Raw genomic sequence first — 27,735 nt, 5'->3', positions numbered from 1 at the left:
AATTTGAGTTTGAATTTGGCAATAAGGAGTTCATGATCTGAGCCAGTCAGCTCCCGGTCTTGTTTTTGTTGACTGTATAGAGCTTCTCCTTCAGTGCGCTAGCTCCAAGCTAATGAGGAAGCTGTTTTTTAGAACACGTGGGCCTTTTGAGAAATGATAGGGTTTGGATAGTGAAAGCAAACTCACACAGCAATGAATACAGAGGCATTGAAAGGACCAGTCTAACTGAAGGGAGTGATGTTGACTAGGGGTACAAAAGAATGTCAGACTAGGATGGGTGGGCAGACAGATAAGAGAAGATAGCAGCTTTACTTTACTACAAGCCAAGCACTGTGCTACTTGCTCTCACATTTAATGCACCTAACAACTTTATAAGGTAGATATCACAATTAACCACATTTTAGAGTTGAAGAAACTGAGTGTTAGAATCTTTACATGAATTAATTGCTCAAGTTCACACTTGGAAGTCTGTCATCTATGGTCTTAATCACTATTCCATTTGCAAAGATGTAAATTCTTGAACAAGGAGATTGAGTTGATAAAAAGTAAATTTTTAAGGGTGAGTCAGATGGTAAAGAAGCTGCCTGAAATGCAAGAGACCTGGATTCAATCCCTGGGTTGGGAAGATCCCCTGGTAAGGGAATGGCAGCTCACTCCAGTATTCTTGCCTGGAGAACTCCATGGACAGAGGAGCCTGGTGGGCTACAGTCCATGGGGTCACAGAGTTGGACACGCCTGAATGACTAACACTTAGAACTTACTCTTTAAGGAAAATGAATTCTATGGCAGTGTACAGGATGGGTAGGAATGGGAAGAAACTGAGGGCAGGGAGACTTTTAAGAACACTGATAGAGTCCTCCTCCCCACCTCACTCCCACCAACCCAGCCATCCACTCCACCTGCACTTGAGCAGACAAACACTGCTGGACATAGCCATATAGGAAGAGGAATTAATATTTCTATAAATTCATGATCACCAACCTCAAATAAGCCTTTCACACTGTGCATCCAGCCTAGTACATTTCTCTGGTCAGTTTATGCTCCTACTCTGCAATAACTATTGATAGTCTTCCCCATTCTCAGACTTTACCCTCACATGTTTATCAAGTAACCTTGCCTCTTACTTCATCAAAAAAACAATAGAAGTCATTGGACAGAAACTTAGCTGTGCTGACTTCCCCTCCTGATTTTAAACATGTTCCACTCTCTTGCAAAAGAAAACAAAACCTGTATATCCTTCTACAGGTACTGTCCTCTCATTCTTCTCCCCATCACACTCAAACTTTTTTTAAAAAGTTTATCAGACATCCCTGGCAGTCCAACGGTAAAGACTTTATGCTTTCACTATAGAGGGCTCAAGTTTGATCCCTGGTTGAGTTCAGATGGTAAAGCATCTGCCTGCAATGCGGGAGACCTGGGTTCGACCCCCCAGGTCGGGAAGATCCCCTGGAGAAGGAAATGGCAACCCACTCCAGTAGTCTTGCCTGGAAAATTCCATGGATGGAGGAGCCTGGTAGGCTATAGTCCATGGGATCGCAAAGAGTCGGACACGACTAAGCAACTTCACTGGCACTGAGGAACTAAGATCCTGCATGCAATGCAGTGCAACCATAAAATAAAATAGAACTAATAATAAACATCTTTAAAAAGTTTATCGATACTGGCTATCTCCATGTTCCCCTGACCCATTCTTTCACCCACAGTAAGCTGGCTTCTACCATCATCATTCAACTGAACAGCACTCACTAAGGCCACCAGTGGCCTCCATGTAGACAAATACTATGAATACTTTGTCAGTCCTCATCTTACTTGACCTTTTAACAGCTTTTGATAACGTTGTCCACTCCCTCCCTCTTAAAATACTCTTTTAATTGACTTCCGAGACATAATGCACTCGGGTTTTCTCCTACTTCTGTGGCCACTCCTACTGGCTATCACCTTTGCAGACATACTTTATTTTACCTGGCCATTAAATATCAGGGTTCCCCAAGGATCAGTCCCAGCACCTCTTTTCTTCTCACTCTATGGTTTCTTCACACCTTGGATTCCAACTTACACCAATACACAGATGAATCTCGAAGTTATATTTCTAGACCAGATCTCTATTCCAACCTCCACACTTATGTAACCAATTGCTCACTTGACATCATCTCTTGCATAAATATCTCATTAACACCTCAACTCAATATGCCCCAATCTGAACTCTCTCCAAACTGGGTCCTCTTTCAGTATTCCCTAAGTGAATGACATCATCATACATTACACTGTGCAAGTCAAAACTCTCTCCCTCTGTCTCCTTCATTTTCTTTCATCTGCTATAGCCAACTCATAATCTTGTCCTATGGATTTTACCTGCTAAACATCTCTAGATTCCATCTTTTTCTCCCTCATTATCACTTATCACTGTGCCAAAGCCACCATCAATCTCTCACCTAGACTATGACAGTAGCCTCCCAACTAGATTCTGCCTTCATTCTTGGTGCTCCTCCAATCTGTTCCATAATACAATCAGAATGATCTTTTTGACATTCAAATTTGATCATGTATCACACACACACACATACACACACACACACACACACACACACCTTCACATACTTAGCTCCCTTTAGTGACCTTGTGTTACTCATAGGATTAAAAAAGAAAAATTTTCAGGACTCCCTGGTGGTCCAGAGGTTAAGAATCTGCCTTGCAATGCAGGGGATGGGGTTTGATCCCTGGTTGGGGAACTAAAATCCCACATGCAGCAAAGCAGCTAAGCTCGTGAACTGCAATTACCGAGTCCACACACCACAAAGAAAAATCCCAGATGCTGCAGTGAAGATCACACGTGCCACAACTAAAACCTGAACAGCCAAATAAATACATAAATAAAGTATTTTTAAAAAAATTTTAACAGAGCTTAAATAAACTATGCATGGTTTGGTCCCTACCTACCTCTTCCTTCTCAGTTTGTACTAAATTTCTCCCTTGTATTCTGGGCTTCAGCCCATCAGCCTCATTTTAATCCTCTAATACTTGGCATTATTTTCCCACCACAAAAGCATTTCATATGCTGCTACTTCTACTTAGAATGATCTTCCCACCCTTCTTCATCTGATTAACATCTATTCATCCTCCAGATCTCACTCATGCATCACTTCTTCAAGGAAGCCTTCTTTTGCCTCCATGACTGGGTCAAACCAATCTATGACAAGTTTCTTATGACATCCCTCATACCTCTTCTTCATAGTGCTTGTCACAGATGCAGTTTTACATGTGTGCATGTGTGCTTATTAATAAATGTCTTTCTCACTACACTGTATGGGTAGGGACCTCATCTTTCTTTGCTCACTCACCATTGCATTCTCAGTGCCTAATACAGTGCCCAGCACATGGTTGATGTCCAATATATATTTGCTAACTAACTGGACAAGTGGAAATGATGAAAGTTTGTAATAAGATGAGAGTAGTGTGGGAAATCACAATCCTACAGCTATTGGAAAGGAAGAATTGACAGGATATGTTAGCAAAGAGGTTTAAGAAATGAAGATAGAGTAGTCTTGGAGAACTTAACTTCTACTTTTGAACTAATTGGAGAACAGTGGTGATATTCATAGAAGTAGGAAAATTGGGAGAGCAGCTTCATTCGGAAAGAAAACACCCACTTCAGGCTTGGATAAGGGGAATTTGGAATGATGGTGGAAAATCTAAGTGAAAACGGTACATAGTAAAATTTAAGACTAAGTCATAATTTTTCTTCAGTTCAAAACACCCAAAATGAAATCATGCATGTTCACCATTGGGAAATTATCATTTTAAATCTACCTGGGAAGCACAACATCTATGATGTAGGAATAACTATGGTGGTAGACAATCTACTAACTTATTTCACTGTCTCAGGCATTAAAATTGCTTTTAATTTGCATGTACAGAAATTCTGAGATGTGCGTGGGATGTTCTTTGAGATTCTGTGGTCATCAGCAAATAGAATGAGTGACAATCAGAAACCTGCAACTAACTGTATAGACCAGTTGAAAAATTCACACATTTATAAAAAGAAAACAAAATAGTTTAAGAAGTACTTTTTAACTTAATTTTACAACATTGTTTCAATTATCAGAGATTCACATCCTATCAAGCTATGCTGCTGCTAAGTCACTTCAGTCGTGTCCCACTCTGTGCGACCCCATAGACGGCAGCCCACCAGGCTCCTCCATCCCTGGGATTCTCCAGGCAAGAACACTGGAGTGGGTTGCCATTTCCTTCTCCAATGCACAATACTTATTTCAAGCTTTCTGCCTTCCAATTTGACCATAACTGCGAGTAAAAGAATTGTCAGGATCTTGGCTCCCATTTTTACAGATGGCTTTATCACAGCCAATTGGCTTAGCAAACCTGTTAAAGTGTCACTTATATCACATTGGAGGAGTGTGGCATCCCAGGGCCTTAATCACTCCCCATGAATGCACTAATTATCGAGAGAAGGGTTCAAAATTCCCATTCCTTAACAAATGATTTATGATTGAGTTGCATTCACTTTTAGGAAAACAATAATACACTAAATACCACAAAAGCCTAAGTTATGTTCTTTGATGCAGCATTCAAACAGCACTGTTACAGAAACCCTTAACAAGTAACGGGAAACTCTTTTAGAACATAGAGGATGGGAATTAGGCGTGGTATTTTTATCTAGAGAGGGCTGAGCTATAGATGTTAATTGTTATTAACACTTCTTGTAAGCATCTCAAAAAGAAGCAAAAGATTGAGAAAAAGACAAATGAGTTGAACAAAATTGCCAAGCAGGTGGCGTTTTAAGTACCAGATATCGCTTAGGAAATAATGCAACTTTCATTTTAACTTAGGGGCTTCCCAGGTGGCGCAGTGGTAAAGAATCCACTTGCCAATGCAGGAGACATAGGAGATAGGGGTTCAGTCCCTTGGTCAGGAAGATCCCCTGGAGAAGGGAATGACAATTCACTCCAGCATTCTTGCCTGGGAAATCCCATGGACAGAGGAGCCTGGTGGGCTGCAGTCAGTGGGTTAGCAAAGAGTCTGAGCAACTTAGTACACACACATGCACACATTTTAACTTAAAACCTGGATTTGTATATTTCAGCAAATATCTTTCAGATGAAATGTTTTTAATAAAGACTCAAGTCTTCCGTAATTAAATCACAGAATTTTAGAACTGCCTTGGAGATTGTATTCAATCCCCTCACTTAAAGATTAGGCCCAAAGAGGTGCAGTGTTGAGAAGATGAGATTTGCACAGGTGAAATATGTAGAGAAGAAATAAGACGGTGTGCGCTGGTGCTTCAGTTATCTGGTACCCATAAGTGCATGCCCTCAATTTACACAGAAAACCACAAACCCTGGAAAAAGAAGGGACTCTATCTAAAAGAATCAAGGATTGGAAAATGTAAATAATAGAAGCCAGGTTGTGCAGATGCTGAACTGCTCAACAGAAAGCAATCACCCAGAACAGACAGATAAAAACTTAGAAGAGATCATCACAGTGCTAAACCAAAACATGAAGACACCTTGCAAACCTTGGCATTGAAACCCATTGGGAATCCCAAATTATAGCCATGGTCTGAAACAATGTTGTTGTTTATGTTTAAACAAACATCTTGAAAAACACCTACTTCTGCTTTATTGACTATGCCAAAGCCTCTGACTGTGTGGATCACAACAAACTGTGGAACATTCTTAAAGAGGTGGAAATACCAGACCACCTTACCTGTCTCCTGAGAAATCTGCATGCAGATCAAGAAGCAACAGTTAGAACTGGACATGGAACAACAGACTGGTTCCAAATTGGGAAAGGAGTACATCAAGGCTGTGTATTGTCATCCTGTTTGTTTAACTTATATGCAGAGTACATCATGCAAAATGCCAGGCTGAATGAAGCACAAGCTGGAATCAAGATTGCTGGGAGAAATATCAATAACCTCAGATATGCAGATGACACAACCCTTATGGCAGAAAGCAAAGAGGAACTGAAGAGCCTCTTGATGAAGGTGAAAGAGAGTGAAAAAGCTGGCTTAAAACTCAACATTTAAAAAATGAAGATAATGGCCTCTTGTCACATCATTTCATAGCAAATAGATGAGAAAACAATGGAAACAGTGTCAGACTTTATTTTTCTGGGCTCCAAAATCACTGTAGATGGTGACTGCAGCCATGAAATTAAAAGATGCTTGCTCTTTGGAACCTAGACAGCATATTAAAAAGCAGAGACATTACTTTGCCAGCAAAGGTCCGTGTAATCAAAGCTATGGTTTTTCCAGTAGTCATGTATGGATGTGAGAGTTGGACCATAAAAAAAGCTGAGCACTGAAGAATTGATGCTTTTGAATTGTGGTGTTGGAGAAGAGTCTTGAGAGTCCCTTGGACTGCAAAGAGATCCAACTAGTCCATCCTAAAGGAAATCAGTCCTGAATGTTCATTGGAAGGACTGATGCTGAACCTGAAACTCCAATACTTTAGCCACCTGATGAGAGGAACTGACTTATCTGAAAAGACCCTGATGCTGGGAAAGATTGAAGGCAGGATGAGAAGGGGACGACAGAGGATGAGACGGTTGAATGGCATCACCGACTTGATGGACCTGAGTAGGCTCTGGGAGTTGGTGATGGACAGGAAGTCTGGCATGCTGCCGTCCATGGGGTCGCAAAGAGTCAAACACAACTGAGCGATGGAACTGAAATGAACTGAACTGAAACAGTATTCCTTGAATAATCACTCGTATCCCAAATAGAGTCAATCTAATCTCGTCAGTAGCTTTTTAACCAAGATTCATGGGAATTAAAGATCTTTTCAAACCCTAAGTCTAGCAATTAATTAGAATGGCCTAGCAAACCTGTTCAATTGATGCAGAAAAATCATTTGACAAAATCCCACATCCATTTATGAAAAAAATATCTTGGCAAGTTCAGAATGGAGGGTGTTTCTATTAACTTGATAAAGATCACCAAGAAACCTACAACATCAACCATAATGGTGAAAGGCTGAATGTCTTCCCACTAACACTGGGAAATAGACAAGGATGTCAATTCTCACCACTCTTATTCAACATAAATAGTATGGAAACTTAGAGGCACTCCAATAAAAAAGAAAAAGAAATAGTAGGCATTGCAAATTAAGTGATTGTCCATGCAGAAAATCACAAGGAAGCTAAAAAAAAAAAAAAAACCCTCCTGAAACTTAAAAGTGAGTTCAGTAAGATTGGAGGATACAAAATTAACACAAAGTAAAGCATTCTTAGACTTGATACCAAAAGCATGATCCACAAAAAGAATAATGATAAATTATACTTCATCAAAACTAAAAGCTTTTGCTCTGTTGGAAGCCCATGTGAAAAGGATAAAAGAGTAATCTACAGATTAGTAGAAAAGATTTGCAAAACATATGTCCAACAAAGGACTAAAATATATAAAGCATTCTCAAAATTCAACAGTAAATACATCCAATTTAAAAATGGCAAATAAATTAGTAGTCCGGGATTAACATATACACACTACTACATATAAAATAGCTAAACAGTAAGGACTTGTATAGCACCGGAAACTATACTCAATATCTTATAGTAACCTATATGAAAAAGAATCTGTAGAAGAATATATATGTGTATAACTGAATCACTTTGCTGTATACTTGGAAGGAACACAACATTGTAAATTCACTATACTTCAATTTTTAAAAAAATAGGCAAAAGACATGAAGAGTTCATTGAAGAGGTTATATAGATAGCAAATAATCACAGTAAAAGACGTTCAACATTCTTAGGCATCAGGGAAATGCAAATTAAAACCACAATGTGACATCACCACATACTTACCAGAATGGCTAAAATTGAAAAACAGTGACAATACTCAATGCTGACAAGAATGCTGAGAAACTGGACCACTCATACATTGCTGGCGGAATAGAATATGGTGCAACCACTTTGGCAAACAATCTGACCTGATGTGCTGCAGTCCGTGGGGTCACAAAGAGTGGGACACAACTTAGCAACTGAGCAGCAACAACAGGGAGCTGAGATTCCACATGCCTCAGGGCTAAAACAAACAAAACATAAAACAAAACCAAAACTGTAACAGATTCAATAAAGACTTTTTAAAAAATGAAAAAAAAAGAAAACGAAATGTTTAACTATTACACTTTGGGGCATTCATCCCAGAGAAACAAAAATCTATTCTCACACAGAAACCTGCACACAAATACTCATAGCAGAGGTTTTTTTGGTAATAGCGAAAAATTAGAATCATCACAGATGCCTTTTAACAGGTGAATAGCTAAAAAGTGATATATCCACACCATGGAATCTTGCTTTGCAGTGGAAAGAAATGAACTATGGGTAAACACAACAACCTGGATGACTCTCCAGAGAATGATGCTAAGTAAATAAAAGCCAATCCTGAGCTTCCCAGGTGGTTCAATGGTAAAGAATCTGCCTGTCAGTGCAGGAGATGCAGGTTTAATCCCTGATCCGGGAAGATCCAACATGCCGTGGAGCAATTAAGCCCATGTCCCAAAACTATTGAGTCTATTCTTTAGAGCCCACAAACCGCAACTACTGAGCCTGTGTACTGCAACTACCGAAGCCCACGCACTCTAGAGCCCGTGCTCTGCAACAAGAGAAGCCACCACAATGAGAAGCCCGTGCACTGCAGCTAGAGAGTAGCTCCCACTTGCCACAACTAAGAAAAATCTGCACAGCAATGGAGACCCAGTACAGCCAAAAAGACAAATAAATAAACAGATGAACTTTTAAAAAGCAAATCCTTAAAGGTTACATATTGTATGATTCCATTTGTTAATGTTTTTGTTGAATTCTTTTTTTTTTTTTTTACTTTATTTTACTTTACAATACTGTATTGGTTTGTTTTTGAAATGACAAAATTTTAGAAACAGAGGACGGATTATTTGTAGTTGTCAAAGTTTAGGGATGCGAAAAGCAGAGATGTGGGGAAAGGGAGGAAGGTGGGCGTGTTTATAAAAGGGCAACATGATGGATCATTACAGTGTTGAAACCTTTAGCCATTCTGTATCTTGACTGTGTCGCTGGACACGCAAGCCAACACAGGTAATAGAACTGTATAGAACTTAATACACACACACACACGAATGAGTACAAGTAAAACTAAAGAAATCTGAATAATATCAGTGGATTGTGTCCAGGTCAATATTCTGGTTGTTATGCCATAGCTTTACGAAACGTTACGATTGGGGGAAACTGGGTAAAGTGTACAAGGGATCTCCAGCTGCATGTGAATGTATAGTTATCTCAATGAAAATTCATTAAAAGAAGCAAATCCAAAAGTCCACACCCTGCAGGCAATTGAACAATAACTGAATGTCTGTTTGTACTGGAGAGACCACAGAAGCCATGGAGAGTGGCCTCCATCTTTGGAGGGCTTTGAACGTGTTTCATCTCATTCACCTTTTGTGAACAAGGGATCACTTGCGCAAATGACCTGCATGAGTTTTGCTGTCTGTGTATTTTAAAGCGGTGATAATCCATACTAATTCATAGGGGACTGTGGACTTAATTGCCATTTGCTCCTTCACTTTAGACCAAATTGTATTATTGTAACCATTGGGAGCTAGAGGACAGAGGTATGGAGTAGCTGAATATTCATGAGGCATTTTGTTGCAGATGTACCTGCCAACAGAATATTAAGTAGAACATTTGCTAAGGTACCAAATTCTGCTTGTGATTTGGGTATATCACCTCATATTAAATCTTTGCATTTTTCTAGACCACATTTCACATCTGATTTTTCTTTCAATCACGACCTCTGGAAATATAATTCAAAGTGTGTTTATTAGATTTGTGAGAGATATTGGTGACCAGAAACCATCACAGACACATCTGCCTATGGGGTAGAAGAAATACAAAATGAGCATCTTTAAGATGATGAGGAAAAAAAAATTGTTTTCAAAATGGTGTCTGTATTCAGTTTCCAGGCAAGGACACAAAAAATGAATCCTGCAATAGAGAGAGAGATAGGCTAGAAGTTTCCATCGCTGAATCCATAGACGAATGTCACCCTGTGCAGGAGAATACAAATAAGGAGGTTTGAACGAACTTCAAACAGCCCTTGCTTATCATTCATGATGAAAAATGAGTATCACACAGAGAATTGATGTACACGGGCAAAACCAAATCACCTTTTAGCTAGAAGAGCCCATCAGAGCATCCTATCAGAACTGATAATTGGACAGAAGGCTTAATAGTGGGCCAGACAAATGTCTTAGATAGTATGTAAACTATAAAATCAATCACTGCATATTTTAAGAATGGTTAGTTCATAAAGTAATTCAAAACAGCTAGAGCATTAGATTAATTAATGGGCTTCCTGGTGGCTCAAACAGGAAAGAATCTGCCTGCAGTGTAGGAGTTTCGGGTTCAATCCCCCAGTCAGGAAGATCCTCTGGAGAAGGAAATGGCTACATGCTCCAGTATTCTTGCTGGAGAATTCCATGGATTAATTTAATAAATCTTAGCAAATCAACAGCTTCATGCACACAACGACCTTATGCTTTGATACAGGGTAGATTTTGCAGAACTGACTCAATTCATGTTACTTTATTCTTTTCCAAGAAACGATTTCTCAAATGCATTAACTGAGTGATTTAATCTACATACCTTTAGGAAGACTCTTCACTTTCATACATTCCCAAGTCAGAACAAATCTTTGTTGGATCATGTGTCTGAGCTGAGAATAGGCAATTATGCTCAACATACCTAGAGAGGAATTTTAGTTTGTGATCAGTCCCTAACTGTCACTTCAAGAAATTTTGGTCACCATCCATTCTTTTTAAAAATACATTAGACTTTTGTCACATCTAAAGCCTGGAAACAACTTAAAAGTCCTTCAAAGGGAGCTCATTGAATAAATTATACCATAGCTCTATTCTATATAATCAGAAAGCCCTATATTTTCTGATATTGATATATCTCCAAAATATACTATAAAATGTAAAAAAAAAATACAGAGGACTATGCTCATGGTCATGATCTCAAATGTGAAAGAGAAAAATGAAGAATATTTACACTGAAACACAGTTTTAAACTGTTTCTGCAAGGATATATAAAAAAATTAATCATTACTTTAGTGGAGAAGCACTTGGGCTAAGGGATTGAAGTGGAAGGAGACTTTCACTTTATATCTTTATGCATTGTTTGAATTTTAGCCATGCATGTCATTACTTTTAATTTAAAAACTGAATCAATTTTAATGAATAGTTAAATTAATAAAATAACTAGCAAAAATGGTAAATCAATTTAAACTATAAAAGCTTATATCCTTTTGTCTTGAAATTGTACTTTTAATCATGTGTCCTATGAAATTACAAGCCCATGTATACCAAGATGTGTGTACAAGAAAATTCACTGTAGCATTATTTGTAACTTCAGAGTTGGAAGCAATTTAAATGCCCATTGATGGTGAGTTAGTCAAATAAATTATAGTACACCTATACAATGGAATATGAAACCCCAAAATGAATGAGGTGGGTATATTACTAAACATCTGATGTGTCCATCATATTAAGCAAATCATATTAAATCAAATTGTAAAACTACATGTACATATGTGTGTATTACTTTTGTTTTTTAAACTATACACATACATTACACCTGTGCATACATACACACATTATAAATCCACAGGAAAAAAAATTCTAAAAGAAAAATGACACCTCTGTGGAGAGGATATAAAGTAGGTTTTACTGCATACTTCATGTACTTCTGTATTATTTGAGTTTATTTTATTCACAACAATATGGATTGCATTTATAATATTTTTAAATAAAGAGATGTTTTAAAACTACTCTGAAATGAAATTACTAATGATTAGCACCTTTGCCTTGATTCTTATTAAATAATAAACACCTTTATTAAAATAAACCCTTTGTTTATTTCTGAGATATCTACAACTACAATGAATACTTGTTTATTAAACTCAGGTAGTGTTCATGGTTTTCAGCAAATGTTCCCCCAAAGCCTTGTTCTCATGAATATATAAATATATACATATATAATTTATGAGTAAATAGATTTATTGAGAATTATAACCTAGTAATGTGCTCATTACAATTTATTTTTGAAAGGTCATAATCTTTCTATGGAACATAAATAACAATTTATTAGGCAAAAGCTGAAGCTAGACATGTAGTAACCACTCCTATTTATTCAGATAATTGCCCTCTTTTTCCCAGATGTCTGACGGCAGCATGGAGGTAGAAGAAATTCTGTGGTGTTATAGTTCCTTCAGTGGGGAGCAGGCAGTGATCATAGCTGATAACCAGGTGGGTTAGCAGCAGCAGCAATTCACTTCAAAGGAAGCTTCTAAGACAGTGTCTCAGAACATTTTTGGGGGCCACATACTCCTTTGAGGTAGTCCTGCAAGCCATGGAGGGTGAAAAGAATGGCTTTGCAACAGGACAGATCTTTGTTCAAATCCCTAGTCTGCTACTTATTTGATGGGTGACCTTCAGCAATTTATTTAAACTCTCAGAGCCTCTCTTTCCTCATCCATAAAGTGCCTGGCACACAGCAAGGACTCAGTAAAAGGCAGCAATTATGTTATTTTAGAATATGATGAAAGCTACAGACTGTCCTCAGGGGGAAAAAATTCACCTTACATTTTTAGCATGGTGCATACCATCTCAAGGGCTTTGCTCACCCGTCAAAGCCATTCTGCACCTCAGGTTAGAAACCCCTAGTCTAAGGTTTGAAAAGAACATTTGAAGACACGAGAATAATAAAAATAACATTTTCTACTCCTTCTACTAACTGTTATTTTAGGTTGTGTTTTCTTTTGCTTGTTCATTGTATTGGATTATTTGTATATTATGTCCACTACAAGAGGATAGATTGTACATTAAAAAGTGTACAAAAGAGAAAAAACAAATGAGGGCCGTCTAACACTTTAACACTTCAGTTAGATTTAGTCATTTACCAGCAAAGTGTAGGAAAGACCATTGCCATTCACTGGCCAGATTAGGCTTTCAAAGACCACCACTAAGTATATGGATTTAATAGAGCCATATTTCTGGTTCCTTCCATCAAAGATAAAGTTACTTGAAACTGTTCTGAGTGAGCTGTTCAGGCTTAATCTACTAGTCCCTAGCTCAGTTTTTGTACGGAGCCAGCTTGGACTTTTCGCTTTCATTTTCAAGCCCTCACAACAGAGAAAAACCAAATGCCTTCAGGTAGTAGCTCAAAGGAATAGCTCTCCTGTTCCTTTGCATTAGTCTGAGCTCAAAGAAATACAGAAAGCTTCCAGAATGTGCCTCTGCCATTAACTCAAACAGCATCCAGACCATTGGTGAAAATCTATCTCCAGAATCAGTAAAAGCCCTATTAGGCATGGATATAGCCCCTAATCCCTCTCTACCCCCTCCCAAATCCATAAGAACAGTAAATAATATTCCTCTAAGAGTAAATAAACATTTCAGGAAATGAGAAAAAATTCTATCTGGATGCTGTTATCAATGACTTCACCCATGCTTTGGCTGCTGCTGACAATGATGGAGAAGATTGGATCCGAGAAGTGGGGTCATCCAGAGAAAAACAATCTTAAATTTCCTCCTTAAAAATGGAAAGAAATACATGTGTAATTCCAAAAACCCAATTTTCTTACAAGAGTTTCATTTTAAATGGTTCTCCCACATCACTATTGCTTTCATAAGAAAAATTAATTGGTATACCAATACTATTTCCCACTAAAAGGGACTGGGGTTCTTTGGTAAAATGGCTGAGTCTTGGGCTTAGTGGGAAAAGTACAAGATGAGCCTGTAACACTAGTATTGTGCTAGAAACTAAGGAAGTACTCAAAAAATAATGGGAATATGTTAAAAGGACACAAGAGCCAGATTGAAGGACTCCCACTGGCCAAATCGGGGCCAATCCAAACATGAAAATAAATGATAGCAACAGATTGTAACCTATTGAATAAACTAAGAGTCCATGAGTCTATGCTGATATAAACATATAAACAATCAGAGGAATAAATAAGTAAATGTGGAAGAAGACACTCTTCCTCAAATAGAATACTAACTAATAAATATGGGAAAATGATGGAGTTCTAAAAATCATCATTTTGTAGTCATTATAATAATAAGTGATTGAGGCATGAATCATCAATAGATATAAATCTACTGGGTGAAAGTTTAATAAGAACACGATATTGACATAGTTTCCAAATATCTCCCAGGAAATTACTTAATTACAAAGGAAAAAAATAGTAACTTTGCAGTGGAGAAATCTAACAGTCATTATCAGAATCAACTGATCAAAGTTACCATCAGCAGTAATGAGACCAACTGGCATCATGAAAGGCAGGGAAAGACAAAGGATCTGTTCCAGATAGAATCTATAAAGACTCATAACTAAATCAAATGCATGATCTGAGTTGGATCCTGGACCAAGTAAAACAAGAGAAGTTATTAGGACAATTGGATAAATTTGAATATGGACTATGAATTAGATATTAGTATTATATCAATGTAAAACTTCCTGATTTTGACCACTGTACTGTGGTTATGTAAGAAAATTTCCTTATTCTCAGGGAATTACACACTGAGATATTAAGGGATTGAAATGAAGTCTTATATCTGCAACTTAATCTCAAATTATTAAGAAATAATTTGTGTGTATGTGTGTGTGGGCGTGGGTGTGAGAGAGAGAGTGTGTATGGAGTGGGGGAAAAGAAGGAGAGCGAGAGGGAGAAAGATAAAACATATGAGGAAATTGGAACAGTCAGTGAAGCTGGGTAGATAATATACAGAAATTTTTTGCCCTATTCTTGAGATTTTTCTGTAAGTTTGAATTCATATCAAAATACAAGACAGAAAATAATATTTGCTCTAAGTTAAAAGAAAAATGACAAAACTGTGGCAACCTTAGGCCCCTCTGAGGAAGACAGAACTTGAGCCTAGGAGTGGGTTGTTTAGAGTTGCTAAGAAAGACAATTCATCAGTTACAGCAGCGCAGTTTCACATCAACAGTTGGAATGATCTTGTTGACAAGCCAAACATCTTTTTCCCAATTAAACACATTTCCTCTCAGACACTTCATAAACTCTTCATTTCCCAGGATGTGGTCCCAGAGTTGAAAGTAGTACAAGCTGCTGGTGAACCTAGGAACCAGGCGTTGAATCTGGTCATTGCCTTTCTTGAGAAAATGTCCTAGAACCAGAGTCCCATTAGGCGCTAGGTTCTGTGGTTGATCCATAATTACCAGTATCCTTTATTCAGGAATAGCTCTAATCTGCCCTTTCACACCATTCCATACCAGCCATACTGTGTGCCACTGAAATGGAATCAGGTGGTGACGGATGTGAAAGGTCTTGCCAAAGTTGTACACAATTAGTTGCTGATGATCTCCCGAGAGTTCAAGTTCTATGTCTTCTCTGCCCAAGAAAGTGTTATTAGTAATGTAGGAGAAAGCCATCCAATCACTTGATTTGACACTCACAAATCGCAGATCAAGGCCTACTGTGAATTGACTTAGTCCAGGAATATTGTTGGTCAGGCTTTGCCATATGTGTCAGCTTTGCCATAAAAATCCAGCCTTTTTCCTTTTAGTGAGAGTGCATCTGTCCACATTTGGGGGAAGGGAAAAGAGAAAACAAATGAAATTTCAGTAACAAAAAAAAATCAATTTTAACATTTAACATTTAACAATCTATTTTAACATTTTAACATCTTGTACAAATCCAGATTGTACAAGACTATTATGAGTCAATACTGGTGAGCATAAGCCAAAAGAGTAGATATTTTTAAAAAAAAAAGATCACCTCTATTTGACATGTGACTTTATTTTGGCAGAAGAGCTTCTTCCTAATTATATTTAGCCTGGGATAGTATGAAAAGTTAGATTAGTGTTCCCAGAGGCCACAGCACACACCAACTGAACAATCTGGGGGAGGGGGCATTTAGAAGTGTGTGGCTAGTGATGGGGAGAGGCTAGGAAAAGGCAGCTTGGAATTAGAATTTGCTGCACATCATACTCACTCATACAATCAAAAGATGACCATTTCCATCTACTTAACTGCCTTATTATATTCACATTGCAACAGCAATTTATTTCTCCAATGCCTTTTGCTGATCCAAAGTACCTGATTTATTCTGCCTCTGGAGATGGCTTCTCACTGAGGCACTGACAGGGGCCTGAAGGATGGACAACACTGGAGCTGCAGGGCTTCTGTTTGCATTCAGGAGGGGTGCAGTGGCACTGCCCGGAGTGCAACCTGATTCCCTCCTACCATTTCCTCACTAAGAGGGCTGCAGCAGCTTTAAGAGGCTCAAGATGGCCATGGACCTGGTTACCATTGACTCTGGAGTCAGACGACCTGGGTTGGAATCCCAGCTCTAACACTCTTCAGGTAGGTCACTTTGAGCAAGTAACCTAACCTCCCAATGCGTCAATGTTTGCTTCAGTAAAATGAGAATTTAGGGCCACAAAGTTGCATGAATGCACAACCCAGGGTCAGCACCAAATAAGTCTCCTACCTATCAGCCTTAAAAGATTGATTGAGGATTAAGTGAGATGATGTGTGTTCTTAAACATTACTGAAGGACATGTGCATTGGTCCAGTCTTTTGGCAGGCAATTTGGCAGAATCTAAGAAGGACAGAATAAAGGACAGAAATGGTATGCACCTAACACAAGCAGAAGCTATTAAGAAAAGGTGGCAAGAATACTCAGAACTATACAAAAAAGTCTTCATGACCCAGATAATTACGATGGTGTGATCACTCACCTAGAGCCAGACATCCTGGAATATGAAGTCAAGTGGGCCTTAAGAAGCATCACTATGAACAAAGCTAGTGGAGGTGATGGAATTCCAGTTGAGCTGTTTCAAATCCTAAAAGATGATGCCGTGAAAGTGCTGCACTCAATATGCCAGCAAATCTGGAAAACTCAGCAGTGGCCACAGGGCTGGAAAAGGTCAGTTTTCATTTCAATCCCAAAGAAAAGCAATGCCAAAGAATGCTCAAACTACCGCATGATTGCACTCACCTCACATGCTAGCAAAATAATGCTCAAAATTCTCCAAGACAGGCTTCAACGGTACTTAAACTGTGAACTTCCATATGTTCAAGCTGGTTTTCAAACAGGCAGAGGAACCAGAGATCAACTTGCCAACATCCGCTGGATCATCAAAAAAGCAAGAGAGTTCCACAAAAACTTTTGCTTTATTGACTATGCCAAAGCCTTTGACTACGTGGATCACAACAAACTGTGGAAAGTTCTTCAAGAGATGGGAATACCAGACCACCTGACCTGCCTCTTGAGAAACCTGTATGCAAGTCAGGAAGCAACAGTTAGAACTGGACATGGAACAACAGACTGGTTCGGGAAAGGAGTACGTCAAGGCTGTATACTGTCACCCTGCTTATTTAACTTCTATGCAGAGTACATCATGAGAAACGCTGGGCTGGAGGAAGCACAAGCTGGAATCAAGATTGCTGGGAGAAATATCAAACCTCAGATATGCAGATGACACCACCCTTATAGCAGAAAGTGAAGAAGAACTAAAGAGCCTCTTGATGAAGTGAAAGAGGAGAGTGAAAGAGTTGGTTTAAAACTCAACATGATCTGAGAAAACTAAGATCATGGCATCCAGTCCTATCACTTCATGGCAAAGAGATGGGGAAACAATGGAAACAGTGACAGATTTTATTTTGGGTGGCTCCAAAATCATTGCAGATGGTTACCACAGCCATGAAATTAAAAGACATTTGCTCCTTGGAAGAAAAGCTATGACCAGTCTAGACAGCATATTAAAAAGCAGAAACATTACTTTGCCGACAAAGGTCAGTCTAGTCAAAGCTATGGTTTTTCCAGTAGTCATGTATGGATGTGAGAGTTGGACCATAAAGAAACCTGAATGCCAAAGAACTGATGCTTTTGAACTGTAGTGTTGGAGAAGACTTAAGAGTCCCTTGGACTGTAAGGAGATCCAACCAGTCCATCCTAAAGGAAATCAGTCCTGAATATTCATTGGAAAGACTGATGCTAATGCTGAAACTCCAATACCTTGGCCACGTAATGGAAAGAACTGACTTATTTGAAAAGACCCTGATGCTGGGAAAGATTGAAGGCAGGAGGAGAAGGGGATGACAGAGGATGAGATTGTTAGATGGCATCACCGACTCAAAGGACATGAGTTTGAGTAAACTCCAGGAGTTGGTGATGGACAGGGAAACCTGTCATGCTGCAGTCCATGGGGTCGCAAAGAGTTGGACATGACTGAGAGACTGAACTGAACAAGGATATTTATTGCAGCATTGTTTGTAATTGAGAAAAAAATAGGAAAATCTCTATGTCTATCAAGAAGTGACTAGTTAATTGCTATCTGTATACAATGGAATCATAAAACATAGTAGATGTATAGAGTTGTGGAGAAATTTCCAAAGTTTACTATTATGTGAAATGGGAGTTACATAAATGGCAGAAAGTATTATCTATGTGCCAGATCCTATTTCAAAAATAAGGGAAAAATGTGTGTACTGGCAAATATTAGAAAAAATCTGAAAGAATATATACCAAACAGGTAAGAATGAGTATCTTTAGGTTTGAGGGTTTAGGGGGATTTTTACTTTCTATGTTATTTATTTCAGTAATGTTTACAATCTTTATAAATAAGGCATTATATTTCTAATCAGAAAAAAGGTGGATGTGTGGATAAATGATAGATAGATAGACACCACTTGTGGCCGTACTTGGGGTTCTGCAGATAGAGGTAACTTCTGCTTGTGTGTGTGTTAGTCGCTCAATCATGTCCAGCTGTTTGCATCCCCATGGACTGTAGCCTGCCAGGCTCCTCTGTCCATGGAATTCTCCAGCCAACAATACTGGAGTGGGTTGCCATTTCCTTTTCCAGGGGATCTTCCCAACCCAGGGATCGAAGCTGGGTCTCCTGCATTGCAAGCAGAATCTTTACCATCTGGGCTACTTTGAGCAGAAGTGTGGTGTAGTGAAATCCATAAAGGCCAGATTCAGGCCCCAGTTTTAACCCTTCCCTAGCTGCATGAGCGTGGGAAATGAATGCAGGTAAAAGCATTTAAATATTTCAAAATTTTTTATTAAAGTATAGTTGATTTACAATGTTGTTTAGGCTCAGGTGCTCAGCAAAGGGATTCAGATATATATATACCAGTGAACCAATGAAGTTGTTCAGTCATGTCCACCTCTTTGTGATCCCATGGACTGTAGCCTACCAGGCTCCTCCATCCATGGAATTTTCCAAGCAAGAGTACTGGAGTGGGTTGTCATTTCCTTCTCCAGGGGGTCTTCCTGACCCAGGGATCGAACCCAGGTCTCCCACATTGCAGGCAGATAATTTACTGTCTGAGCTACCAGGGAAGCCCATGTATACACACACACATTCTTTTCCAGATTTTTTTCCATTATAGGTTATTATAAGATATTGAATATAATTCCCTGTGATATATGGCTATCTATGCTGTATATAATAAAGTGTATATAGTAGTGTGTACATGTTAATCCTAAATTCCTAATTTATCCCTCTCCCATGTGAAAGTTTTTAAGACAGTATCTGGCACATAGTAGCGCTATATGAATGTTAAATAAACTAACATCACTTCTCTATGCCTCGTTCCTCCATGGTAAAACAGGAGGAATAATGACCTACCTCTCAGGGATGTTATGAAAGTAGATTCAATAAGTAACAAATTCAGGCAAAAACTAATGCTTCGGTCGCATATGTGAGAAAGTTGATAAACTGTAAAGCCCCATATAAATGTCAGCTGCCCTGTTTGCCATTGTCATTATCAGAGGTCTCTTCTCCCACCAGCTCTTTCGCGCCCTCACACATGCAAGCACATCCACACTGAGCCCTTTCTGCAGCCTCCAGGCCCCAAGCAGGGCTCCAAGGAGGCTGGGCTGCGATGAGGTGGGACAGGAGCTTTGTCCTTCTGTTTGGCCAGCCAACCAGCGCTCTCTGCTGGGCCTCTCCAGGGCCTGCTTCAAAGCCACTTGTGTTTTTGCATATGATTAAACTATCCACTGCAGATGTCTGCTTGGATGCTGCCATCTGTTCCCTGGCAATTTTCAAGTTCAAATTGCATGATTGCTCCCCTGAAGTGTATTCTCTCTTGATTTGGCTCCTCTGTGTCTCTTTGCCTCTACCCTCTGTTTCCTTTTATTTTAAATTACATTTATTGTTTCTCCCCTTTTAGAAAAAGAAGTGTGTTTTTTTTCCATTATAAAAGTGATACTGTACATATTTTTTAAAAGAAAAAAATGGAAAGTATAGAAAGTAAAAAGAACAAAGTCAGCCAGAGCCCCACCACCCAGAGACAACCATTGTAAACATTCTACAATATTTGCTTTGTTCCATACATGGGTTTTGCTTGTTTCTATGTTACTGAGAACATATTGTGTGAAAAATGTGGTGCCCTGCTTTCCTCACTTAACATTATGACATATGTGTGCTCCATGTTAGGAAAACCCTATCGTAAACCTCATTTCAATGACAAAGTTACAGCCACCAGGAGTGCCAGGCACTGTTGTATTTGTATTGATAAAACATGTATAACATAAAATTCACCATTTTACTCATTTTAAAGTGTACAATTCAGTGACATTTAATACATTCACAATGGTGTACAAACATCTCCAATATCTATTTCCAGAACATTTTCGTCACTCCCAAAGGGAACCCTGTACCAATTAAGCAGTCACTCTCCTTAGCTTGGCCCCTGCTGCTGCTGCTGCTAAGTCGCTTCAGTCGTGTCCAACTCTGTGTGACCCCATAGACGGCAGCCCACCAGGCTCCCCCATCCCTGGGATTCTCCAGGCAAGAACACTGGAGTGGGTTGCCATTTCCTTCTGCAATGCATGAAAGTGAAAAGTGAAAGTGAAGTCGCTCAGTCGTGTCCGACTCTTCACAACCCCGTGGACTGCAGCCTACCAGGCTCCTCCGTCCATGGGATTTTCCAGGCAAGAGTACTGGAGAGGGGTGCCAACCACTAATCTGTTTTTTGTCGCTGTGGATTTGCTTATTCTCGACATTTCCTACAAATGAAATCATACAATGTGCCTCTTTGTGTCTGGCTTATTCCACTCGGTATAATGTCTTAACGGTTCCTCCGCGTCATAGCGTGTGTCAGTACTTCACTCTTTTACATGGCTGAATAATATTCCATTGCACGGGTATACCACGTTTCAAAAATTAATTAATCTATTAATGGATATTTGGATTGTTTCTACCTTTTGGCTATTATGAATAGTGCTGCTATGAACATTCATGCTATTTGTTGTGCTTGAACATGTTTTCATTGCTTTTGTGTGTATAAGGAGTGGATCTTGGAGTAATTTTATGTTTAACTTACTGAGTAATAGCCAAACTGTTTTCCACCAGTAATCTATGAGGGTTCCAACTTCTTTACCTCCTTGCCAACTATTGTTTCCTGGGGTTTAAGAAATATTATAGCCATCCTACAGGGTGTGAGTGGCATCTCGTTGTGAGTTTGATTTGCATTTCCCTAACGACTAATGATATTGACCATCTTTTCATGTGTTTGTTGGCTATTTACATATCATCTTTGGCGAAAAGTCTATTGAAGTCCTTTGCCCATTTTTTAAACTAGATTGTCTTTTTGTTGTTATAAGCACTCTTAATGTATTCTGTGTACTAGGACCTTATGAAATATGTTGAAATATATGACCTGCATATATTTCCCCTTCTGTAGGCTGTTTTTTTCTTTTTCTTTTCTTTTTTGGCCATGCCATGTGGCATGCAGGATCTTAGTTCCCCAACCAGGGATAGAACTCATGTCCCCTGCAACAAAATTGCAGAGTCCTAACCACAGAACTACCAGGGGCTTCCCAGGTGGTGCTAGAGGTAAAGAATCAGCCTGCCAATGCAGGAGATGCAAGAGATGCAGCTTTGATTCCTGGGTTAGGAAGATCCCCTGAAGGAGGACATGGCAACCCACTCCAGCATTCTTGCCTGGAAAAGTCCATGGATAGAGGAGCCTGAAGGGCTATAGTCCATGGGATTGCCAAACACAACTGGGCAACTGAACACAGCACAGCAACCACTGAACTGCCAGGGAAGTCCCTGTAAGCTATCTTTTAACTTTCGTGATAATGTCTTTTGATGCACTAAAGATTTTAATTTTGATGAAGTATAATTTACCTATTTTCTTTTGTTCTTGTTCCTTTGGTGTCATTTCTAAAAATTTACTGTCAAATCTACTTCAAGATCATGATGATTTACCTCTATGCTTTCTAATAAAAATTTTATAGTTGTAGTTCTTATATTTAGCTCTTTCATCCATGTTAATCTTTGTATATGGTGTGAACTTCATTCTTTTACCTGTGTTTACATGTATTTTTATGTATACAATGGATATATGTTTATATATCCAGTTTTCCCATCACTTTTTGTTGAAGATTACTTTTCCTCATTGAATGGTCTTGGTACCCTTGAAACCATTCAATGAGGGAAAAGTAATTAATTGACCAGACATATATGGGTTTCTTTCGGGACTGTAATTCTGTTCCATTAATCCATGTCTATCCTTATGCCAATAATGTATTGTTTTGATCATTGTAGCTTTGTAGTAAGTTTTTAAATCAGGAGGTATGAGTCTTCTAATTTTGTTCTTTTTCAAGGGTTTGTTGCCTATTCAGTGTTCCTTGCAATTCCATATGAATTGTGGGATCAGTTATTCCATATTTGTAAAAAAGAGCATTGGAATTTTGATAGGGTTTGCATTGAATCTAGAGATCTCTTTGGGGTATATTGCTATCTTAATATTAAATCTATAAACATGGGAGCTTTTCTATTTATTTAGGTCTTCTCTATTTTAGCAATGTTTGTGGTTTAAGTGTAGAAATCTTTCACCTACTTAGTTAAATTTATTCCTAGGCATTTTATTCTTTTAGATAGTATTGTAAACAAAGTTGTTTTCCTAATTTTATTTCAGATGCTCATTGCTGGTGCATAGAAATACCACTAATTTGTGTACGTTGATATTGTATCCTGCAACTTTGCTGAATTTGTTTGCTAACTTAAATATCCTTTTTTTTTAAATAACTGAGGATGTTCTTTATGTGAGATTATATTATCTGTGAATATAGTTTTACTTTTTCTTTCCAGTTTGGATGTCTTATTTCTTTTTCTTGCCCAATTGCTTTGACTAGAACTTCCAGTATAATATTGAATAGAAGTCGTGAAAATGGATATTCTAGTCTTGTTCCTCATCTAGAGGAAAAGCTTTCAGTTTTTCACCATTAAATATGATGTTCACTATGGGGTTTTCATAGAAAACCTTTACAAGTTGAGGAAGTTATGTCCTATTTCTAGTGTGTTGAATGCTTTTATCATGAAAGGGTGTTGGATTTTGTCAAATAATTTTTCTACATCAATTAATATGATCATGTGTCTTTTCCCTTCAATTTATTCATGCAGTGTATTGTATTGACACATTAATTTTTATGTATTGAACCACCTTTGCATTCCTGACATAAATTCTACTTGGTCAGGGTAGCTAATCCTCTTACTCTGCTATTGGATTTTGTCTGTTAGTATTTTGTTAAGAATTTTTGCATCTGAGACAGGGTGCTCAGAGCCGGAGCACTGGGATGACCCTGAAGGATGGGATGGGGAGGGAGGTGGGAGGGGGATTCAGGATGGGGAGCACATGTACACCCATGGCTGATTCATGTCGATGTATGGCAAAAACCACTACAATATTGTAAAGTAATTAGCCTCCAATTAAAATAAATTAATTAATTTTTAAAAAAGAATTTTTGCATCAAAATTCATATGGGATATTTATCTGTATTTTTCTTTTCTCAGGATGTCTTTTTCTGTCAACTACCATTTTTAAACTCTCTAGCAGATTGATATAACAAGACCATGCCCCAGGTCTTTCTCTGGCAGAGCCTGAGGGAAAATAATATTCTTACCACAATAGTTACTCAGTATGTAATTTTGTTTTTTGCTAAATTCCAAAGCTGTTTGCCTGATGATGCCAAGTTTAAGCAATTTCTAAGCAGAATTGAATTCACTGAGCATTAAACAATGCCACTTTCCCCTAGAAGCCTCCTGCTTTTTATTATCTGATTTTCAGGGCAGTAGTATAACTGGAGCCTTGGCCCCTACTGCCAGTTTCCAGTGCCCAGCATAACAGTTGGCACATAGTAGGTCCTTTATTGCTATATACTGAATACAATGGTTGTGCCCTGTATTAGGGCACTGAGTTGGAGACTAACAAGTGGGTAGATGGAGGGCTGTCCATTGTGCAAAAGTTATCAGCGATGTGAGTGAAGCATCTGGCATAGGATGACAAATTCTAAACTACAAACTGAACTTGTGCACCCTGCCCTCTATTTTAGAAAATCTTTGGCAAAATATCAGGAGAGAGTTCACTCTCCCTATCAGATCCCAAAAGTAACAAATACATTCATCGTAAAAGTCAGTGAGGGAATTCCTTGGCAGACCAGTGGTTAGGACTTGGCGCTGTCACTGCTATGACCCAGGTTTATTCCCTGGTCGAGGAACTAGATCTTGCAAGCAGCACAGCCAAAAATAAATAGATAATAGATAGATAGATAGATAGACAAATTTTAAAAAATAAAATAAGTAAAAGTCAGTGAATAAAAAGTTTAGAATTCTAGGGACTTTCCTGGTGGTTCAGTGGTTGAGAATCCACACTTCCACTGCAGGAGGCATGGGTTAGATCCTGGTTTGGGGAACAAGATCCTACATGCCATGTGGCCACACACACAAAAAAAATTGGAAACCTAAGAGGTAGATAATCAGAATGATTTTTTTTTTAGCAAAGTTTCTTTGTTTTCTGAAGATAGGATTAGTAATCATCAGATTATACTTGCTTTCCTGTCCTCTCTTGGTAAAGATTCTCCTTGAAATGTTAAAGTGTTTCAAAGGTTAGGGGACTGAGATTTCAGGAGCGCTGCTCTGCACCATCTTAGGAGGAGTGAACAAATGGGGTTCCTCCCTGGCCAGGCACTGTGGGCATGACCTGGTCACTGTTTCTCCCCCATAAAGTAACCTGCTTTCCTCTACTTTATGCAAGAGTTCTGATCCAGAGACCCTGACCAAGTATCTGAGTGGAATAAGTTGCCAGGGAGCTGTAAGCAAAGTACCACAAACAACAGAAATGTATTGTCTCACAGTTCCGGAGGCTAGAAGTCTGAGGTCAAAGTATAGGCAGGGTCGTTTCCTTCTGAGGCCCCTGAGGGAAAAATCTGTTCCTGGCCTCTCTCCTAGTTTCTGGTGGTTTACTGGCAATATGGGGTGTTCTGTGGCTTCTGCTACATCACCCTAATTTCTGCCTTTATCCTCACATGGCCTTCTTCTTGTGTGCTTGTCTGTGTCCAAATGTCCCCTTTGTATAAGGACCACCAGTCATATTGGATTAGGGGTCCATACTACTACAGTGTAACTTCATCTTTTTAATAATGTACTAATTACATTTGTAATGACCCTATTTCCAAACATGGTCATATTCTCAGGTGCTGAGGGTTAAGGCTTCAACATATGAATTGTGGGAGGGATACAGTTCAACTCATAATACTGCATAAGGCTCAAAGCCCAGCTAACCACCTGGCAATACCTCCTGTCCAAGGAAGGAGAGGAATCAGAGCTGATTTGAGGGAAGGGGCTCCCTAGAGTTGTTGGCTGTACCAATTCTGTAAAGAATCTTCCAATTCTGAAGGTGAACATTCTGCCAAGGATATACCATGCCTGCCTCAAAGAAGGAAAAGTCATTACTCATAATAGGGCTCTTCTGGCTCTTAGTACACAAATCTTTGCAAAAGAATATCCAAGAGCATTGGAAAATTTAGTAGACCAGCCTTGGCTGTCTAAGTAGATCTAGTAGATACATGTCTGATACTGGGGAGCTCCATTACCTACGTCACTGTGGCCGTCATATAGACAACCATCCACATGATGATGGCTACTGTCATCCACTGCCTATACTTCCCGCTGGTCTTGTGAGTAACCAACTATTCTTTACATAAACCCTTGTACACTGTTTGTGAGATTGCAAATTGGTGCATTCACTATGGAAAACAGTGTGGAGCTCCTCAAAAAACTAAAAATAGAGTTACCGTATGACCTAGCAGTTCTACCATCTGGTATATATTTGGAAAAAATGAAAACACTGATTAGAAAAGATACATGCACCGGTGATCAAAGTAGCACTATTCACAAAGCCAAAATATGGAAGGAACACAAGTGTCCACTGACAGATGAACAGATAAAGAAGATGTGGTACTTATGGTACTATTTCCAAACTGAACCTTAATACTGATACAGCTTAATAAGGCAAAGGTATCCTGACAATGTTGGTATTACTAATATTTTGATATTATTGACAATAATATTTTATATAAGTATTAACATTTTTAAAAAGATATATATACACACACACATATAAACACAATGGAATTTTATACATCCATAAAAAGAATGAAATTCAGCCACTTGCAGCAACTCAGATGGATCTAAAGAATATTATGTTTAGTGAAATAAGTCAGACAGAGAGAGATACAGTATGATATCATTTATACATGGACTCTAAAAAGTAACACAAATGAATGCATATGCAAAACAGACTCACAGATATAGGAAATAAACAAGCAGTGGAGGAAGGGATAATATAGGAATAGGGGATTAAGAATTATACATTATTATGTACAAAATAAACTATAAGGATATATTATATAGCACAGGCAATTCTAGTCATTATCTTGTAATAACTCTTAATGAATTATAATCTGTAAAAATATTGTCACTATGCTGTATAGCTGAAACTAATATAATATTGTAAATCAATTATACTTCAATAAATTTTAACTGATTAAAACAGATGGTATACTAATCTGGAACTTTACACATAGAAAAAAAATTCCTACCATCAATGAATAAATTTGCCCCCTACAAATGTAAAAACAAAAATGAAAAAAAACAGATCTTCCGTATATAGAAGCATCCAACTTTGAGCCTCATTTTTCTCACCACTCCAGTCACAGAGTTATCCAACATGGCCTCTCCTCCAGATCATGTATGTGGCTTGCCAAGAGTTCTTGGAATAGGAGGCAGAGGAATCACCTTCACAAAGGTAATGAGATTGTCCCTTCAAATCTTGCATCCAAGGCCATGTCTCACTCAACAAAATAGATGTTCTTATTCATAAAGCCAGAAGCATCCTGGAACATTCATTTACTCAACAATGATGGTCATTGAGCCCTGATCATGTGGCAGTGTTGGAATACAGTGATAGAGTGAACACATGTCCACACTAGGTCCCTGGCCTTAACATTCCAGAGAGAGAGAGGCAATCACTCAACAAGAGAAGAATTAAGAACTCTGAACTGTGCTCTGAAGGAAAATAAAAGGCTGATGAGCTAGACAATGGCGGGGGGGGGGCCGGGGGGGGTGGGAATCAGGAATGTCTACATTCAATCAGATAGTTAAGGACAACCTCTCTGAAGAAAAGTCACTTTAGTCCTAGGGGATGAAAAAGAGCTAGGGTTACAAAGATGTGAAGTAAGAGCGACCCAGACATGGGTAATAGTAAGTGCAAAGGCCCTGAGATGGGACTGTGCTTGCCACACTCGAGGACTAGGAAGGTGTGTCTGGAGTGAGAGAGAGGAAGTGTGGTAGGGAATGAGGCCCAAGAGGCACTGGGAAACCAGACCATGAAGCGCTTTTTAGGGCTAATTACAG

The 27,735-nt window shown here is 38.7% G+C and overlaps 1 protein-coding gene across 1 annotated transcript in view; it reads right to left on the bottom strand.

The window, feature by feature from the left end:
• ADGRG4 (adhesion G protein-coupled receptor G4) overlaps positions 1–15,602 on the bottom strand; it is a 98,165-nt gene extending 82,563 nt beyond the window's left edge. Inside the window, 2 exon segments of the mRNA XM_018044067.1 lie at positions 14,979–15,534; positions 15,537–15,602. Of these exon segments, the coding sequence (XP_017899556.1) occupies positions 14,979–15,534; positions 15,537–15,602 (622 nt within the window).
• Between the last annotated feature and the right edge of the window lie 12,133 nt (positions 15,603–27,735).

This window comes from Capra hircus (assembly GCF_001704415.2).
Source record: "Capra hircus breed San Clemente chromosome X unlocalized genomic scaffold, ASM170441v1, whole genome shotgun sequence".
NCBI lineage: Eukaryota > Metazoa > Chordata > Mammalia > Artiodactyla > Bovidae > Capra > Capra hircus.
The sequence above is the reverse complement of the archived record's forward strand: the minus strand, read 5'-3'. Positions and strand labels throughout refer to the sequence as shown.